At 34.4% G+C, this 20,992-nt stretch overlaps 1 protein-coding gene across 1 annotated transcript in view; it reads left to right on the forward strand.

Annotated features, from left to right (window-relative positions):
* The window catches only part of LOC128858917 (fasciculation and elongation protein zeta-2), a 73,096-nt gene extending 52,831 nt beyond the window's left edge, over nt 1-20,265 (forward strand). The window contains exons 2-5 of the mRNA XM_054095497.1: nt 10,018-10,415; nt 10,509-10,724; nt 13,808-13,897; nt 13,971-20,265. Of these exons, the coding sequence (XP_053951472.1) occupies nt 10,018-10,415; nt 10,509-10,724; nt 13,808-13,897; nt 13,971-14,053 (787 nt within the window). The 3' untranslated portion in view covers nt 14,054-20,265. The remainder of the gene's footprint in view (nt 1-10,017; nt 10,416-10,508; nt 10,725-13,807; nt 13,898-13,970) is intronic.
* The last annotated feature ends 727 nt before the right edge of the window (nt 20,266-20,992 follow it).

The following is a 20,992-nucleotide window of genomic DNA, read 5'->3' on the forward strand; positions in this document are numbered from 1 at the left end:
AAGCATCAATCGTCTCCGGATGGTTCGCATAGCATTTGTCCTTAACGGCTCTCCACAAAAAATAGTCCAACGGGCTTAAACCACAGCTCCGAGGCGGCCAATTGATATCGGAATTTCGGCTGATTATTCGGTTTTCACAAACGGTAGCCAAGAGTTCGAGTGTATCTTTGGCAGTGTGACAAGTTGGACCGTCCTGTTGAAATCAAATATCGTCCATGTCATCCTCTTGAATTTTTGGAAACAAAAACTCGTTGAGCATGTCACGGTAACGCTCGCCATTTACTGTAACAGCGGCCCCTCGCTCATTTTCGATGATGCCGCCAGACCAAAAACCACACCAAACAGTAACTCGTTGTGAATGCATTTGCTTCTCTACAGTAACGTGTGGATTTTTTGAGCCCCAAATTCGACAATTTTGCTTATTGACGCAGCCGCCACCGATGTGAAAATGAGCTTCATCAGAAAAGATGATTTTTCGGTAAAAATGCTCATCTTCGGTCAAACGATTTTCTGACCATTGAGCGAACCGAAAACGCATTGGATGGTCATTAAGCTTCAGTTCTTGCACCATTTGAACTTTGTAAGCCTTCATACCGAGGTCTTTATGCAAAATTCTCCTCAAAGAAGTGCGTGTAATGTTCAATTCTTGAGAACGATGACGAGTTGAGGTTGTTGGATGTTCACGCACATTTTCGGCTACAGCAGCAATATTGTCGGGTGTACGCACTGTAGGAGCACGTTCACGTGTTGTTTTATCCATTAACGATCCACTTTCACGAACACGATTAACAAATTGATCCCCAATCTGTCTTGTTGGCAAATCTTTTTTTTGGAATTTCTTTTTCAAATTTCTCACTGTTTGAGTAGAAGACTCACCACTTTGGAAATAGGTTTTCAATATTTCCCAATTTTGTTCAAACGTATAGCGCCCCATTTCGTAAATGTCAAACCTTTAAGTAAATTATGAACACATTTGACATGTCATTTGTGTATCCATTCTCAAAAAAATAGGTGGTTCAAAAAGCAAACGCTATATGGCCCATCCTGTATAAGTTCCTAATAATCCAAACTTATAATAAGTTCGGACTAAACGGAAAAAAACTAAATTAATAGTTGTAAGAGCGAGTTTTCAATTTGTTGCATATAAGCAACAACGCGTATTTAAGGGTTAACGGTGGCACAACCCTAAAAAAATGAGTTCTGTCCCAGTTTTATGTCTGTTGAAGCCAGCTGTACATTCATCATCAATTAATAGAGTTCCAAGTTTGAGCATAAGGTCCTCCAGCTGTACATTACAGCATTCCAAAATGGAGGTAAAATGGCGCCACTAATAAGTTTCAAACAGACAGTGTGAAAAGTTGGATCAGGAGGTATACGAAATTTGTGCTGTTTATAGACCCAAGAATACCACAGCAAAGCGGTGGTTCCAAACGATTCCGTTCGTTCTGGTAATATGAACGTCGAGGATGAGACACACTCTGTTGAATGAATGAATGGAAATGTGGTTTGCACTTTGACCTCATGGCCTTTTTTCTTGGTCACGGGGTATATCCCAGTAGCAGCGCATGTTTATAAGGAAATAGGAATCTCTGACAGCGAGGAATGCAGTAAATGTAGAGAGGGAAACTGTAGAGCATCTCCTTTGCGGATGTTCTGTGTTATTCAAAACAGGCTTGAAATATCTGGAAGCACAACAGTTTGATGGATTGAAAGATTACTCTGCAGTAAGATGCAAATGTTTCCTTAAATTCGCAATAGAATCAGGCATCATGCGGGTGGACCAGTCTATGCGTGACTGCCTAACCTATGCTAGAGTTTCCGTGGACTAGTCGCAGAAATGACGGGAGGCAGTGAAGCATATCCCTGCCGTGACTGTGAAAATGCCCGTGAGCATTCTCAGTTTATTCGTAGGGAGGATGGTCTTATTCTAGACCAGCTCGGTAATCGAATCCACAGGAAGCACGGTCCACTTACTTTTTCAAATTTACCTATTTCCCTCTTTCTAATAATTTTCTATCCCAAAAATGTTTTCAAATTCACTCCTCAAACCCAAACTTATCCTTTCCCCCTTACTCCCGCACAATAGTTAGCGCATTATTTGCATTGTGGCTGGTAAAATAAACAAAAACAAAGAAAAACACACAGTTATGCTGAAAGCAGTGAACGACGTAAACGCAGTCCCCTGTCAACTGTTACGATCAAACTAATGAGAACCCCATTTAAATGAAAAATTCCTTCCTTCCGTATCGTAGTATCGTAGATTTTATTTCACGATTTTTGAAAAATCCCGTAGAACCCTGCCAGCTGATTGCTCTCTCACCACACAGTGTTGCCAAGCAGTACATTTCGAAATCATTTACAAAAGAAGCTTAGAAAAATTATAAATTGATTATAAAAATGTAAAACACAGATGGCACTCCAAGCAGTAAGAAGGCGTTGTTCCTAAGTTTAGGACTGGTAGCGACAGGTTAATTACCTCCACTGTCAGAAATTAAATAGATTAGCGTAACCAACACAAGGCAAATGTCTTGTCGAGACCCTATGCTCCCGAAAGGAATGACCAAGAAAACAAAAAAAAGGTCTTATTCCATGGACCATAAATAGAAGTTTGGTCGACCAAAAAAAAAATTATAATAGAGTCAGTCAACAGTTGAAATGACAGAACCTGACATTTTTTCTCACTTATCGAAAATTTACTGCATGGCGTTTTTTCTTTTACTAAGCCGCCAATCAGTTTCGTGAATACCCTTATAAGGGTACATATGAATCTTCTTACGCCCGCAAACAAAAGGCATTCGCCAGAAAACTCTTCAATCAATTTCAATTGAGCCATTCAAGTATTCCACTTAATTGTAGAAATAAATATGAATCATGGGCAGTCAAAGCAAACAGCGAACAACAAAAAGCCCGCGAATGACATCAAATTCAATTAAAACAATTTATAATAAAATAATGAGCTGAGCACACCAAACACACAAGAGTCATTTATGTAAAACTTAACTCGCCTCCACGCGTTAAAATTTTCATTTAATAATTTTTTTTCCATTCGACCAATAAAGCATGAAGAAAACTAAACAATCTTCATTGTTTTGCACGTTTCATCAAATCACCGCAAAAGAAGTACAGCAATAATGCAAATTCCGTCACAGTGTAATTACGTTTGTGGTTTTGCGCATGCGTAGCTGAGTTGCCCTCGAAAAATGCGCGCCGCCGCTTGTTTGTCGTCGTCATTGTCATTGTTTGGCGTTTGGGGCTGTGTGTGCAATTTTGTTGCCGCCAATCCAACAAGTGGCGCCGTCACACAACGCTATAAGGTTAACAGTGATTCCCATAAGTACGTGGCTACCGCATACTTTCTAATATTTTTTTGCTACTTTCATGCGTACAAAATGCGCACAAACATACTCACAAAACTTGCAGTCTCACTGGTTGGGCGCATTAATTTCACCAGAGTGTTGTTTTTTTTTGTATGTTTGTTCATTTGTTTGTTTTTCGTGTCTGCTTACAATGCGTCGCGCTTTCAAATGCTTAAAAATTATATACTTTGTTGTACAGTTACACAGGCATATGCGTACACATGTCTACAGTACTTAACTGTTTTTTTGCAGCCAAACTATTCACTATTAAATTTCAAATCAATTTACCACATTTGCAATGGCAAAATAATTTTTCCCAGCAGCAAAAAATGCAACTGGCAGCCGCAATTCAAATTGGCTTTTATATTCGTGTTTCATGTTTGTTATTTTTTTATAAATTAGCAAGTATTAATTTTTTATTATTTAACTCATTTTTGCCACGCTGTAGCCAAGTGTGGTTGTGTGTGGCATATCGATGGTCGGTTCTGGATTCAAAGTGATAAAAATGGTTGCGTAACACCAGACCAATCAATTTGTAACTTTCGAGGGCATTTCTGCCACAAAAAAATGCTTCTAATAGAGCTCCATCCACAGCCGCCCATTCTGTCGAATCAAATTTTCCAGTACATTTTTGCGAGTTGCGGCACTTGTCTCAAAAATAGGAACTTCTATTTCATATTTCAAATTCCGAATCTTCGTTTGCTGGTTAACGTAACATTTATACTAAACGGCGCCTCAAACAAAAATCAATCTGATGGCGTTAAATCGTAGCTTCTAGGTGGTTATTTTTTTTTTGTCCGTGTTCACTTCACTCGAGAGCATAGGGCCCTTGACAAAACTCTTCCATCGTACACGGTTCTTTGCTGTTGTTTTTGCACCGTCCCATGAGATGTCGGCATCTTCTAATTCGCGCAGCATCGACTTTCTCCAAGTGTTTTTTGGTCGACCGCGACCTCTGCTCCTTTGGGGGTTCCAGTCCAGTGCCATTCTCTTAATGCTTTCTGGTGGTTTTCTCAATGTCTGACCTTTCCATCGCCATTTTATGCGTTTGATTTGCCTAAGGATAAGTTTCTCGTTCGTTAATCTCCACAGTGCCTCGTTACTGATGGTGTTTGGCCAGAATATTCTAGGTGGATATATCGTCTATGTAATTTTCTTCAATTTGGGGACATTTTGGAAAAAATTGGTTAACAAAAGTGGTAAATTATGCCGCCCATCTAAAGTCCGCACCCAACTGTTACTAGGTATGGATGCATCGATTTTTTCATGGCTACGCATGGATTTTATGGCCGCTAAATGCGTATTTTATTCTATTTTGATATTAAGAATTTTGAAGCAATTTTTTTTGTCATATTTGAAAAACATCGAAAACTGATAAGACCATCAATAAGGTGAAAGAAATTTGGCAAAGAACTTGAACATTGCTTATACATCCATTTATGACATTGTAGCTGGTGATTTGTATTTTGCCGTGTTGCTGCAAAGTTAGTCCCAAAGAGCCTGAACTTCATGTAAAAAAGGAACCGCGTTGATATTGCCAAAGGCATAATTTCCAAGCGCGAATTCGACCCAACACTCATCAAATGCATCATTACTGGAGACGAGATGTAGATTTATAAGTACGCCACACAATCCAGACATCAGGCGAGTGAGTGGAGAGCTCCGAATGAACCAAGACCAAAAGAACCACGTCGTTTTCAGCGACACTCACGATTTTTGTGAATTTTTCCCAGAAGGTCAGACAGTTAATAAATACTATTGTTTGGGCGTTATGAAACGTTTACGTGAAGCAATTCGCCAAAAAACAAACTAATTCATGGATTTTGCACCATGACATTGCACCGTCGCGCAGTGATTTCATTATATGTGAATTTTTGACCAAGAACGAAACGAATACCATCCAACAGCCATCGAATCCATCTACTATGGCTCCCTGCAATTTTTTTCTGTTTGATCGAATCAAAAAACCATTACGGCGACCGCCGAATTATGGAAAAATTGGAAACGGCTCTGCTGGCTATACCGAAAATAAAGTTCCAGAAATGTTTCAGGAGCTTAATCAATGGCTGGCATAAGTGTGTGGCAGTTAATGACAGTACTTTGAAGACGATAATAACATTTTGGAGGAATCTACTTGTATTTTGAAATTTCTGAATATATTGCGAAAACCTTTTCATCAAGGTGATGTTCAAATACACACAGCGAACCAGTGAAGAGTCAGTGCAAAATACTGCTCTAGTGAATCGCTAACATAGCAATCGATCGAAGCCTCTTTACGTAAAGAATTGAACATTTTCATGACACTTTTTTGAAATTTATTCAATTTTTGTGCATATAGCACAAAGTTTGTACCTTGGAGTTATATAATTTTTGTTGTAGAATGCAAAAAACCAACACTACATAAAAATTGAATATTTTCATGACAATATTTAGCAGTTTATTCAATTTTTGGTAAAATCGTTCAAGGTTTGGAGCTTCGAGTCATATTTTTTTACCGTAAAATGCACTATACTTTTGAAAAAACATAAAAACAAAATAAATCCAAAAATAAATAGAGCCGAAATTTGGTAATACATTGCGCTACTATTTTATTGAGCACTAGTGTAAGTTTTTCGGGCAAAACTTCTGATGTGTTTGAAAATTCAAGGGGCCTTGGTGGAATTATTCTAATATATTTTATTTCACATTTTTATTCTGTTCTAAACAAGATTTTTTTAATTTTAATTAATTAATTATAAATTATTTAAATTTTAAATTTAAGAATATATAAATATTATATTAAATATTTTGTAATAATGAATTTATAATTTTCAGTCTCTTAAAAATGTTTTCAATAAAAAAAAAAATATATATTTAAATAATTTTAATTATTCTTAAAATATAGATTTATTTTTTAATAGTTAAATTTTAATAATAATTAGAAATATTTAAATTTTTTTTTATTTGAAAATCGCGAAGAGTGAAACAAAGCAAGCAATGAGCAATTAAAAGCAGTACTTAGCGCATTGCAGCAGAAAAAGCCGCAATTTTAATTGGATGTGAGAGTGTGTGCAGTTTTATTTCATTTTACCCTAAGAAATTTGCTTTTATTTCACTCATTACTTTTTGCAGCGCAAATATTAAATATGTGTGTATGCCATTTCGTCATTATTTTACATATTTTTTCATCTTCGATGCGAGTAAAAGCATTTCTACTAACTTCTGAAAGCGAGAAGGAAATTTCAATTAACGCTCGCAAATTTACTTTTTTTTTTGTTACTTTTTTCCAAACTATTTATAGTGCAAGTTAAATGCGTTTAAATGTAATATTTTATTTTCAATTCTCACACATTCACTCCCTCAACATTCCACGTGCTTAGCACTTATAAAAACACAAAGTAATCATTAATCCAATTAACCTACCGCAACCTCGTTTTCATTTAATCAATTCCAGTTGAGCGATAAAAAACAAAACTTTTGCACACACACACATACATATACAGACAAATATTTGCGTAAACATACATATTTGCTTTAACACCTTTTTAATTGCACGCCCTCAACTCTAACAACCCCCACAACAACAACTAGCAATACAAATTCAAGTATTGCGCGACGTTCTTGCGCCCATTTGTGACCCACATTTCTATCTAAGCAAGTGCATAACCATTTGCGTTTGAATGGGTGCCACTGTTTTGCCGTTATCTGTCGCCTGCCCTGCGAGTGATCTAGTTGCCTTGCTTGAACTTTTATAACTTGCGCATGAATGTTGCTAACTGTTGTTGCTAAAGTTGGTTGGAAACCGTGAGAAGGATTTTTGTGAGCAGGAATTTCAATATGAAGAGGGTCTGCAGTGCAAATTCGCAGCAGTTTGGAATTTGCTGAGTCGGTATTTAAAGTAATCAATAAAAGCTGGAGCTGTTGAAATATTTTTTATATCCACGTTGTGTAAAGACTTCTCTGAGAAGATCGATTCTCTAGCTTATTATTTCTTTAGGCTGATATTTCAGTTGATAACGCGAGCCACAGAGCTGCATCAGCTACAGCAAAGAAGCAGAGCATTTTGACAATCACACCACGAAATCACAAGAAGAAAGCAAATCAGTTGGTATACCGAAATGTGAAATCGCCTTGGGTGAAGTGCACGAACGAACGACGATTAAAAATGACTATCAAAATTCTAAGTTGATGCGATGGTCAAACCTTTAATTTGATCATTTTAATCGCCCCACTAGACAAGAAAACAAATCAGCTGTTATACCGAAGTATGGATTAAAAATTATTAAAAATTACTACCGAAATTCTGAGTCGATGCGTTGATCGTTTTAATCGCCCCACTAGACAAGCTGTGGGTGCTAACGAGGATAATTTCGAATCCACATATTCAGTATTGATTGTTGCTGTGCCAGTGTGACAATACACAGGTTTCACTATTGAAAACGTCACAGCTTAAATTTGAAAGGAGCTAAATCAGTATATTTTCCGCCGTATTACAAAAATTCTACACACAAAAATCATCAAAATAATGTTTCCATGCATACATCATAAAAATAGCATTTATCATTTTCGCTGGAAAGTAAATTATATCCTTTCAATTTCTGTTCCCCTTTCTTTACTATAAAAAGTGTTCGGCTAACAGTTTCATTTTTATTTTTAAATTTTGTTTCATTATTTCGCTTTACAGCACTCACCACTTCCCTGCATTTAGGTTTATGATTCTGCACTTGACAACATATTTTTTTATTGCTTTAGCCCAAATCTAGCTGAGCCTTAACAGCAAACAAAAAGACAAAAGAAAAGTGTTTGCTCGTTTTAATTCATATTTAGTATGTGTATATGTATGTGTATGTATATGTGTATGTATGTGCATGTTGGTAGCCGTATATGGCTTGCTAAATTCATATACTTCTAGTGAGAGTACATACGAGGAGAGCAACAACACGAACGCACCACACGGCCATTGTCTGTAAGTTTCTAACCTACATTTTATGTGCTTTACTGTATACTTGACAAGTCTTAAAAACATTTATATTTTTACTTTGTTGTTTTTGTTGTCTTTTTTGTTTGTTTTTGTTTCCAAAACCACTTTTGTGCGTTTTTGTCATTATTATTTTTCGTTTTGGTTTTACAACTCATACATGGCTGGCATATTTGCTGTAAATGAGTTGCTATAAGTTTTGCTTAACATGACTGTTACTGGCAGTTGAAGTGGTGCTCTAAATGCGTTCTAGAAAAGGCCCATTGAGATTTTTAAGTCTTGCATGCATATTTATTTATTGTACATTTGAGAATGTTTAGGTTGTTTTAGATTGCTTATAGCTTTTTAGAAAAAACCTATCGTATTTTCTTAATGTTTATTTGTACACCTATGTATGTAAAGCGTATCTCTGTTACGTAACAGTAAATGAAATGTTAGAATGATTTGTGGTGGCTGCAATTTCGTGTTTAGCCAAGTAGCTATCCAAAATGTCTTTTGTTGCGTAGATGACGCTGCTGAATTGACTAAAAACTTCACTTAATAATACAGGCCGAAAAGATATTTTTTCAGAACCCGACTATATTTTTACAAAGGATTTCGATTGTTGCTGTTCAATAGTTTCTCTGGTTCCTGAGAGATTTTAATCTAAAAGAGCGCGAAATGCGATTTTGGCCCATATTTGAGGTTATGTAGCAGAGCAATTTATTTTTGAAAAACATAATTGCTCTGGTTCCTCAGTTTTTTTAACCTAAAACTGAAAGAAATGCGATTTTGGCCCATATTTGACGTTTGTAGCAGCATTTTATTTTTTCTGAAAAACAAAATTGCTTTGGTCCCCCAAATATTTTAAACTAGAATTGCAAAAAAAAGTCATTTTCTGCCATATTTAAGGTTATGTAGCAAAGGAATTTATTTTTCCTAAAAACCAAAATTGCTTTGGTTCTCAAGATATTTTAACCTAAAGGTGCAAGAAATGTAATTTCGGCCCATATTTGAGGTTATGTACCAAACCAAAAGCAATTTGTTTTTCCTAAAAAGCATAATTGTTTTGGTTCTCAAGATATTTTAACCTAAAGGTGTAAGAAATGCAATTTCGGCCCATATTTGAGGTTATGTAGCAAAACAAAAGCAATTTATTTTTTCTAAAAAGCATAATTGCTCTGGTTCCCAAAATATTTTCACCTAAAAGTGAAAGAAATGCGATTTTGGCTCATATTTGAGGTTATTCGAATGTTTTTTTCTAAAAAAAACCCTACACACGGCTTCTTTCGAATACCGTTCAATTTGCTTCTTTTTTTTCGTCGAAATGTTGAATTTTCAAAAAAAAATTAGAGAATTTGTACAAAATCGTGCAAAATTAATGATCCAATTTTGTTTTTTAATAACTTTTGTACTAAATAAAAAATGGTTTTGAGTGATGGAAATCTTTGCTTTGACCTTTTGACCATTGCTTGTCTGTTTGTTTGTATACTTTAGCTGTCTAGCTCACAAGTGTCACGACGTCATTTGCAAAAATTATAAATCTTCCGATACTTTTCTGGGTAAAAATGCACGTGCGCCAATTTTTGATAGTTTCATTTCAACTTTCGATAGCTTCAGCCCTCTACTCTTTGTGTGTTATTCTAAACTAATAAATTTTGAATCAACCTCCGCATAATTACTTTTAAATTAACTCTTCTCTCTCTCTCCCTCTTTCCCTTTCAGAATGTGGTGGACCATCACTGGCAATTTTGGCAACATTCTTCCCATCGATTGGTCGAAATCATTTACACGCCAAATGCATATGCCCACATTGAATTTGGGCCAAAATCAGTTGGGTGCTGGTAATGGCAGTATTGGCAATTCACTTGATGCCACCACACCCGGTGATGAGTTGACTAGCGAAGATGAGGCAGTGGCCAATGATCTCGACATGCATGCACTGATATTAAATGGGCTCAATGCCGAACAGGAGGAACCCATCAAATCGGTTGAGGAGGTAATCAAGGAGATTGATGATATTATGGATGAGGCTGAGAGTCCATTAGATGAAGCAGAAACATGCGAATCGGAAGTGATAGAGAAGGCTAGAGAGGTGTTGGGCGCGCCATTGTATGCGGAGAGTGAGTAGAAAGAGAACAAAATCTTAAAGTATAACCTTCTAACTGTTTTGATTTAATATTTTTGTTTATTTGTTTTTTTTTCACTTACTACAGAATTACAGTATTTGTCGATATCACAATTGAATGAGCTCTACATGGAAATGGAAATGCTCATACAAGAACTCAGCGAGACCCTGATCAATGAGTTGGCGCTACGCGATGAGCTCGAATACGAGAAAGAGCTGAAAAATTCCTTCATCTCGCTGCTATTAGCGGTACAGAACAAGCGCAGACAGTATCATGTGGAGAAGAAGCGTGGAAAATTGCAAGGTAAGCGAAGCAGAAGCAATATAGTTAGCAAGAAAACGAATCGCTTTAATTTCGAGCATATGGTGAATTTTAAGGTTAGGTTAAAGTAGCGATACACATGCGCGAGTTAGTAAAGTAGAGGAAAATATTGAATTGTACGCGTTAGGAAAACAATGCAAGACTTTTTACATAAAAAATAGAGCTCGGAAGCTGTTCGCGAGTCAAAAAGCCAAAATGTTTGTCAGCCCATAAAAACTCTTAAAAATAGTGGGTATGCTACGTTTGTGACCTGTTTCGTCACAACCACAAAAACTGAGTTGCTCCCGGGAGCTTTGAATTCGTACATGAGAATTATATTTTTTGATCACTTCGCGCTATGGGAAAGAAAACACGATTTTGGCTCGCAAGCTTTTTAACAAAAGTTAGAGAAATATTTTGAAATTACTCCTGCGCTATCCACTTCAATACAACTTAAGCATGGCAGGCATTACAGCATGAAAGATTCTTTTTGTTGTTTTTTGTCGGGACAACTAGCAAGTACAGCACTCAGACACAATTAAGCCCCTTGTATTACACTCGGATTCCCTATTAATTTTCTTTAAATCTACCTAACATCCGAAGAAATGTGAGTAGATCTTGTGGTGTCAAGGAGCCAAGGTGGTCTCTTCTTAACACATCAGTGCCAAAGACCTCAAACCTTATTCGAGCGAAGGCAAGGTAGACGTACAAGAAGTGGTCCGCCGTCTCATCTTCCTCTTCACAAGCTGGTCAGAGTACTGTCTGAAAGACTTAAGAGAAGGCGGAACGTCGAAGCTCCAAGCCCGATTGAGAGGACCGATAGCATCGTACGTAATCCTCTCCATAACTTCTCTGCCCGAACTATCAGCCTTTCAAACTTGGTGTACTAAATGCCCTGTTATTCTTACTCGTTTACCCTTTTAACGAAACACTTTGCTGATCTCTTTCATATCTCTGCAAATTTAAGCAACTTCATCAGTTCTTTCGGAAATCTTTACCATTTCAATCGAAGTTAGAACCATGAAAATTAAGTAACTTCATGAGTAATTCAACGGCAGTCGGATCTAAGTTATCTTTTCTTTAAAACTATGAAAAACTCCAATTCCAGAGATTAGGATTGAACTTCAAGGTAACGAGAAAAGACTCATCGGTCCTCGATCTCATGCCTCGCTGTATTCTCAGCCCTCTAACGGATTTTCATTGGCATGAAAATTAGGTCCATTAGCATCGTTGTTACTGTTTTGCCATCCAAAAATTCTGTACGAATGGACAGCACAAAAGCTGAATAGTTTTGGCCATTTCTTTAATTCTCTATGTTTTATCAACTTTGACCGCTTTTCGTCGACTGGACTAGACTAGGTATATTCTGTAGCCCATCTATGTGCACTATTTGGCTCCGTGTTAAAAATCGCTCCAAGCTGCTGCTGCTATGAGAAGATAATGGGATACCTACTTTTGGGCAGAGTTTATCACGAATAATTCCGTATTTTTTTTATTAGTTCATCTACGACGCAATTTTCAGCTACTGCTGTGTTCAGCAACCCATACTACACTTATTGTATGGTGAACGAAGGGTGAAGTCCAGCGCACTAGACAGGGCTAGATTACCGGGGCGGTAGCCCTTGGTCGGGAAAACCCCGATTCATTCCGGAACGTAGAAAAGGCTGCATTGGGACTTCTACGTTTGGATCGAACCTGTCGAAACAGCAAGTTTCCTAGGCCTACCGTTGGATGAGTTAGACGATGACGATCGGTCACTGCATCGCACTGGTAAAGCCTAGTAAACTGCTACAACAATAAGAACACTGTCAGAGTAAATGGTACGAGGTTGCTCAGTAGCGGTGGACATTATGAGCCAAAGAGCGGCTTTCTTTATTGTTGTCAATTTTGCCTGAAACACTCTGTAGTGATCAGGTAGACGAAGACTTGGGTTTGTTGAATGAATGTACTTTAGCCATTTAAGCCATATGTAAAAAGAGAGATATGAAGCCAGATACTCGACGTTTTGCCATTCGTTCCTCTCATCGATCGTTAAGTACGGGTCGTGCACAATTAGAAACTACTTAATTTCCATTTTTTTTATTTTTCGACATAGTATCTTTTTAGGCTTCGACCAACGCTATTCTAGTTCGATGATCCTTTCCGAATAATAGGATTTACCCAAGCCCGAAAAATAGCCATGCGTGGCTGCAATCTCCTCCGCGTTGAATAAAATATTTTTCCTGCCAACCATTTCTTCAAGTTGTGAAACAAATAGTTGTCCGAGGGATCTAAGGAAGCCAAGTCTGGAGAATAGGGGGGATGTGAAACGAGTTGGAACCCTATTTTCATTAATTTTGCGACCAAAACTGCTAGACGTGAGCTGGTGAAGGGAAAATCACTCGACTCCCTAGATGTAAACGAGTGCCAAACACAAAGAAATAGTCCGATTTGGCTGAAACTTGCTGTGTGTTCTTCCAAGAGATTCTACTAACTAAACATAACCTCAATGGATACAAACGCTTCGGCTCTGAAAGTATTCGATACCAACAGGTGGTAGCAGAGGAAGAGAAAGACTTCCTCTGCGTTGGAAAGATCAGATGGAGAAGGGCTTGACTTCACTTGGTATGTCCAACTGGCGCCGGTTAGCACGAGAAAGAAAAGACTGACCCGTTTTGTTAAACTCGGCCAAAATCGCTTAAGCGGTTATCGCGCCAATCAAGAATCAGAAGAAGAAGAACGCGCCAGTAGCGCCATCTCTCTGAATTTGCACGGGCTTTTCAAACGACCCTCTTAAGTAGCTGTTCGGCTACACCATGTTGAGCCAAATTGCTTCTTGTGTCCGCTGTAGGTCGCTAGCGATATCTCACAGGGATGTTCTTACTGACACGCAGCGCAAGTCAATAAGCGCTTTAGTGATATATCCGCTTAAACCCATTTACATTTTCCTGCGATAGCTACAAATTTTAAGGAATAGAAATACAACTCATTTACATTTTTCCTATAAAGAAATATAAATAATTCATGCCGCCAATTATTTTTTGCTCTGACACTAATTTTATTTATATTACTAATTTTGAATTCTTTCATCAATTGTAACTCATCAGGTCCGGAGCCAAAGTATCTGACCACTGTCATACCTTACCACATGGAGAATGGCACACCAAACAACCAGTCATTGCAAGTGCTGATCAAAAGTGAGTACAATCGATTTATATTTACATTTAAATGAATTTAATTGCATTTTTCTCTTTCTCATTCAACTTGCAGTCCTAAAAGCAATCAATGAGGACAGCCCAACCGTTCCAGCGCTGCTCACAGACTATATTCTAAAAGTACTCTGCCCCACATAAACACGCACTGCGTTGGCTGGCGCAGTTGAGTTGTTAGGTGTTTTTAGTACATAATTGCAGTGAATACATTTAGAACAAAGAAACCAAAAAAACAAAAAAAAAAAAAAAACAAGAAACAAGAAAATACAAAAACAAAAACTCATTTTCGGTGAAAAAAAGAGAAGCTAATATAAATGAACAATTTAAGTTATATAAAATTATATTTCTTAATAATGTTTTTTTTTATTCTATTTTTAGTTACTACCTAAAGTAAAACAAAAGAAACGTATAATGCATAAAGTTAGAAGATTTTAATAAAAAAAAAGTAATAAAAAGTAAATGTGTGTATAGCATGTAGAAAAATTTGTTTGCTGACATTAACGAGCGGAGAAAATATCGAAGTGTATGGCGTGCTGTTGAAAGAGGAGTATTTTTAATGTCAACTTCTTTTTCTCGTGTTTTTTGTTAAATTATTTGAACAGACAGCACATTTTTAGTGATAAAATGTAAACAAATTCTTACAATTGAAAATTCCTCCTACACTGCAAAAACGTGTGCTTTAGAGCGTTGAAAAGAAAGAAAGTTTGATTTAACCTAAACTGCCCTACAAGAAATAAATAAAATGTTGTAAATTTGATAGAAAAAAATAATTGTTTGCTGGTAGAGCATAATTATGTATTGGAAAAACTTGTTTTAAACACTGATTGTTTGAAAAAAACTAAAAAGGAAAAATTAGATTGATTTGAAAAGCTCAAAAAAAGAAAATTTAATCAATTATTACGCACCATTAAAAAACTTCTAAATCTTAATACATACAAAAAAACAAAGTCTGTCGGAGAATATGTAGACGCTTGAGACGTGAAATATATTTTTTGATAGAAATTAACTAATACAAAATTCTTAACCCTCTGAGCTCCAAAATTTATTGTTTTCATTAAATGGGCAAAATAGTTTGATAAAAATAGTTTGAATTTTCTTACAAGATAATACTGGATTCATGGCGGATTGCTACATAATTTAATGCCGCAAAATTATAAAAGAATTGTAAACAAATTATAAAAAATGTATTAAAAACTTATAAAAACTTTATATCAATCTTATACTTAGTTTTCGAAGCATTGAAATTAAAAAAATAATTCTCATCCCTACCATGACTGCCGAGTAGAGCAGTTTTTCACTACCACTTTGTTGGTGTTGGACTCAATGCCCACTGTGGGTATGAGGCATCAAATGATATGGAGTTATTTTATATATTTATATTTTATAAATTTTTTATAATATTTAGCGGACCCTTCTTCTGTGTTTTTGTCCGGCATTATCAAAGACGCGCTCGAAAAGCCTGGGAACCCCACAGTCTGATCTCAAAAATAGATCCTCCTGCGCTAGGGGTCAAAAGGTCTATGCGTGGCTTCATGCCAGCTGGGGTTGCCTAACCTAACCTAGCTAACCCTCCGGGTACATTTCTGCCATAAAAAGCTTCTCATAAAAAACATTTGCCATTCGAAAGATTCTCCATTTGTAGGACAACACGAGCACACGCATCACCAATTGGATCTAAATATATCCTCAATCGTGTCATAATATATAAGCATGTATAGAATCCTCTAACTCCTAGTTGGAGCGTAAGGCGTCCAATTAGGTTTGCAGTGCACTGCCGGTCCTTTTTATGCTCAAAAAGCCTGTGTCCTAGTATATTTAGGCTGCTTGAGTTGCAGAAATCGACATGTCGCTCGCCGTTACCATTTCGAGTGCCCAAGCCATTTCTACCCTTAACTCGCTTGAGTCGTGCGTTGTCATGGCCGACTTTCGCATGCATGTCGCCTGCGACTAAGGTGATGTCACCTCGGGTCATAAATTATGCTAGAAATTCAAATTAGTGTAAAAGTTTATGGCACGAGTGTTTAATTTTCATTGTAATGGCGGAGTTAGTGCTGCCAGTAATTAAAAACAGGACGTTAGAAAAAATGTTTCTTAAATTAACATTAAAATTATACGCAAAACCACTGAGAACTCTGCTGATTTTCTATTATTTGGTAATTTTTTTTTTTAACCATTTTCTATAAAATAAAACTAAAATTATACGCAAAACCACTGAGAACTCTATCAGGTTTCTATTTGCTGAAACATTTTTTCGATCATCCATTTGCAGTGTCAGGCAACAACTTTTAAATTCCAATGTAATATAAAAGTACCTTTTTTTAAATATTTTTTTATCAAATTTTTCTTTAGAATTATTACATATGTATATGTATGCATACATTTCCCAACATTTGACATTACTATTCTTTAATCAAAGTTCAATTTGCAAAAACTATTTTTCTTTTTTTTTCATTTCATCATAAATTTTGAAATATAAGTGGAGGATTGAGAAAATGTATTCGCACATTTACATTTGTTTCACGATTTCTACTCTCTAAGAATGAAGAAAAGAAAGAGAAAAAAGACAGATTTAACTGTTATGAGACCATAGGCGAGTTCTGGTAAACTTGATTGTGACAATGTGCTGCAACCGCACCGTGTGCACTCGCTTGTATACCGGAGCTTCAGTATGTGGGGTGCGATAACGCAGCAGCAGAACCAAACTACCAACTAACTATCCCCTCAACAAGATAATTTAATAATTGCACCCTGGGAAAACCAAAACCCACCAATATACTTAATTTCCAGCTACAATCCTAAAAAACCTGGATTCCTAAAAGCAACAGATTACAGGCAACACACGCGTATGTCGTGTTGCTGCTCTGTAACCAGCCTACCCTTGGCTTGTGGATGTAAATAAATCAGGCTTTACCCATCTAAACTCTCTTCCAAAAAATTAACGCTTTTTTTTAATTTGGATGTCTCAAAATCTATACAAGTATCTTGAAAACAAATTTAAAATGGGAAAATTGCTTTTCTAAATTTTTTTTTGCCTCATTGAGTGCGTGATAAGTATTTTTATGAGCTGTTGAACCTTTTATAAACCTATAACTCAAAAACTAGGTTGATATCGGAGAAATATTTTAGTGGTTTTCCATTTTTTTCATTGAACGCTGTAAGAGAATGTTAAAAAAATTAAAATTGAAATATAAAAATTAAAAAAAAATTTTTTGTTTTAGGGCAGATGTCTCGAAAAATTTTGTTAAATTTAGTAGAGAAAAATTTTATAAAAACAATTCGCTTCGGTTCGTCAAATTCTATAAATATCCGTCATCAAATTCATTAAAGTCAGAAGTCTTGAAAATTTTTATGAAATTTTGTTGAAAATTTTTATCAAATTTGGTCGAAAAATTTTGTACGAAAAATTCGCTTTGTTTCGTCGAATTCTCTGAATATCCATCATGAAGTTCAGTTCATTAGTTTCATTGAATGCTGGAAGAGAATGTTAAAAAAACTAAAACTGAGATTTAAAAAAAATTTTTTTTTGAAGTCAGATGTTTTGAAAATTTTTATGAAATTTTGTCGAAATTTTTTATAAAACTTGGTCGAAAAATTTTATACAAAAAATTCGATTTGTTTCGTCAAATTCTGTAAATATCCGTCATGAAATTCAGTTACCGCTTCGACTCCTAATGCTTGTCTAAAACAATCTAAGACTCTTCAAGAATTGAATCTGCATAAGAATCTTACAAGAGCAAACGCAAATAAACCCAAAGTAAAAGTTGATAAGCTAAGAAAGAAAAAAAAAACATTAAAATTCCTCGACTATTTCACTGCAACAGGCGCACCTAAACAAACAACGCTTCGATATTAATTGCTGTGTGTATATAAAAAACATTTATGTAAGTCTATATACTCCATATAAACTGGGTGCACACAGTATATGTGTGTGGATTAGTAAGTTTATATGCATATTTATGCATTTTGTAAAGCTTAGTCTGTATGACTCTGGCCCCTTTTAGTGCCGCAAAAATTTACTTAGATGTATAATTTTGTAAAGCTAAATGTAATTAATTGTAATTTATTATTTTGTAATGCTTGTTAGCAGTGTTGCTTTACGTATAAGTCAAAATGCATTATAATAGCGGTAAAAAAACAGTTATGAATATAATATATACGGATATGTATAGAGAAACGTGGGCATTGCAGCAAAAAAATTGCCAAGGGAATACTAACAAAGTGCATTTCCGGCTCACTTTTTTACGTTATGTATTTTTAATTGAAAATAAAATGCTTTTTGCTGCTGTTTTTTTATCCAAATACTGCCTACTTTCAAGAAAAAACTGTGAAATTTATTTTCCATTTCGTGCTTGATTCCATATAAATGGCAGTCAAATGCATTCCCATTTTGCTTAGGTAAAAAATTATGCATTTTGGTCCAATGGAAATATTACTCGTACATTATTGTTATTTTTGTTGAAATATTAGCAATTGTTTTTGTTTTTTTTTGCTATTTGCCCAACTGATTTCACTTTTCTTTTTATTTTAAGTATAAAATTAAAAATTATCAAATTTATTAAACTAAAAATCAAATTTTAATAAATTTTTTTATTATCAAATTAAATATGCAAAAAAAATTTATTTAAAATTCAATAATTTTTTTTTTTTATTAAAATTTAATAAATTTTTTTACATATTTGGTTTGATACTTTATCCATGCAAGCAATTCGATTTTACTTTCTGAAAATATTTTCATATTTTTTAAACTAATTTAAATTTTTAGTTAGCTTATGAAAATAAGATTTTTAGTTGAAAAACATACAATAAAAAAAGAAAAAAAAAGCAAGAAACAAACAAGAAACATAAAATTAGCTTAAAACTATTTAAAGTGGCCATATTAATGCTTTCGTTACTGTTAACACCCAAGAAAATTATATTGCAGAACTATTTAAATATCCAAATATATTCTGTTTAAATAAAAATACGCATTTATTCTTTATTTTCTAGCACTTGGCACAGGTTCTTTGAAAAACTAATTTACATACATGCTTCAGAAAGTTTTTTCCAAATAACTAATAATATTTCTTTAAAAAGGCATTTTCGTGTTTCAAATAAATTTTCCAAGTAACTAAAAAAAAATTATAATACCAATAGTATTGTAATTATCAAATTTATTTTTTTACAAATTATTAAAATTTTTCAAAACCAATTACGAGAGTGGCAGCTGCAAGTGTCTGAAAATATTTAAAAAGTATACAAAAACAATATTTAAAATGCTTCAAAAAATGTATTAATTATATTTTAATAAAACTTGCCGCTTTTAAAACCATCTAATTTTTTTCAATTTTTATCAAGGCGTATTCATTAAAGGTGGTGGCACTAGACCAACAACAATATTTTGTTTGTTTGACAGACAAAGCAAAGTGTTGGCAAAGTAGAAAACGAAGAGTGAATTCGCCTTGTTTCATTCTGAGCTGACAGCTACATGAATACGGCGAAGGAAAAAAATAAATCAGCTGATTTACCGACACCACCTTTAATAGATTCATCTTGATTTTTGTCAAGCCCAAACGTATGCATCAGCATTCATTTTATAAATAAAAAAATGTAAAACGGAAGAAATTAATTTTCAAAAGCAACTATCAACTATTCAAAATTTTTACCGGGTTTTCTATTCCCCTATATTTTCTAATACACATCAAGATGAATTTATTAAAGATGATGATGGCACGAGACCAATAACAACGTTTGATTGTCAAGGCAAAGTATTGGCGAAGTAGAAAGCAAAGAATGAATTCGCCTTGTCTGAAGCTGTGATGTCAGCCACATGGGCACAGCTGATTTACCAACACCACCTTTAATACACATCTTATTGTTTACACATTCTTTTGTTTATACTAAAATTTCACCCAGATTTCTTGCACGCTCTCGCTGCAAATTTTTGCTCGAAATAATTTTACTTTAATGAATAATAATTTAAAAAAATATTTCTACTCGAAAACTTTGAACAGCCATTTTGGTATAAACAAATTTTTGCATTATTTACACCAACAAAATTATAGTAATAAATGAAATATTTATTTGTAAAGTTTTCCAAATCTATGTTATTATTTACACATTTTTTTATTAGATTTGCTATGATTTTGTGTGAAGGCTGTAATACGCCAACTAATTCTTCCAATGCACTGTGTTATTTTTATATCAACTATTTCATTGATTTTTATTTTTTAACTACAGCAATATTTTATGTTTGAAACTTATAAAAATAAACTGCATAGTTTAAATAAATTTCTTACTTATAACTTTTTGAAATGTATTTTTTCCTCTTGTAAATTTATATTTTCAATAAAGTCTATTTTCATGTAAAATAATAATTTCTTTTATTTTGCTTCTTACTTAATTTTTTTTCTGGAGGTCTTATAGTTTTCGTGCAATATTTATTTAAAAATTTCTAAATGTTTTATAAAACTTTTTTCTAATTTATTTCCTTCCAAACGCGTTATAAAAATAAATATTGGTTTTTATTTCTCTAGCACCAGGGAAAATTATTTATTTATTTATTAGAAATTTAATTATAAATAACTATATATTGTATATTACATTACGAAAGGCACTAGTAGCTAGGACTATAGGCCAGCGAAAATTATTTTTTATACACAAATAGTTTTTAAAAAACCTCTACGTGGCATAGCATTTTATTTTGTGTATTCGTTAAAGTAATTATATTAATAAAATTGTTTTATTAAATAAATAATTATATGAGCGACGCCAAAAGTTTACTTTTATAAAAAATCTTTAAACCCGGTGCTATTTGCTAAAAAAAATAGTCTAAAAGTGTCATAAGCATCTTCAGAAGTTTCAAGAGCAAATGCAATAAATCAGAATTAAAAGTTGATTAGCTGCGAAAATTGAAAAAAAACTTTAAAATTTTGTTAATTTTCATATTTAATTTTTATTTTTACGCTACTTATTTATTTTATTAATTTATTTCAAAAACATTAGCACAATATTATTTTCAGTACAACAAAAATATTATTTATTTCTTTATTTATTTAATTATTTTTTATTTATTTATTTACTTATTTATTTGCTTTAGCGAGC

The sequence above is a fragment of the Anastrepha ludens genome, chromosome 3 (assembly GCF_028408465.1).
Source record: "Anastrepha ludens isolate Willacy chromosome 3, idAnaLude1.1, whole genome shotgun sequence".
Lineage (NCBI taxonomy): Eukaryota > Metazoa > Arthropoda > Insecta > Diptera > Tephritidae > Anastrepha > Anastrepha ludens.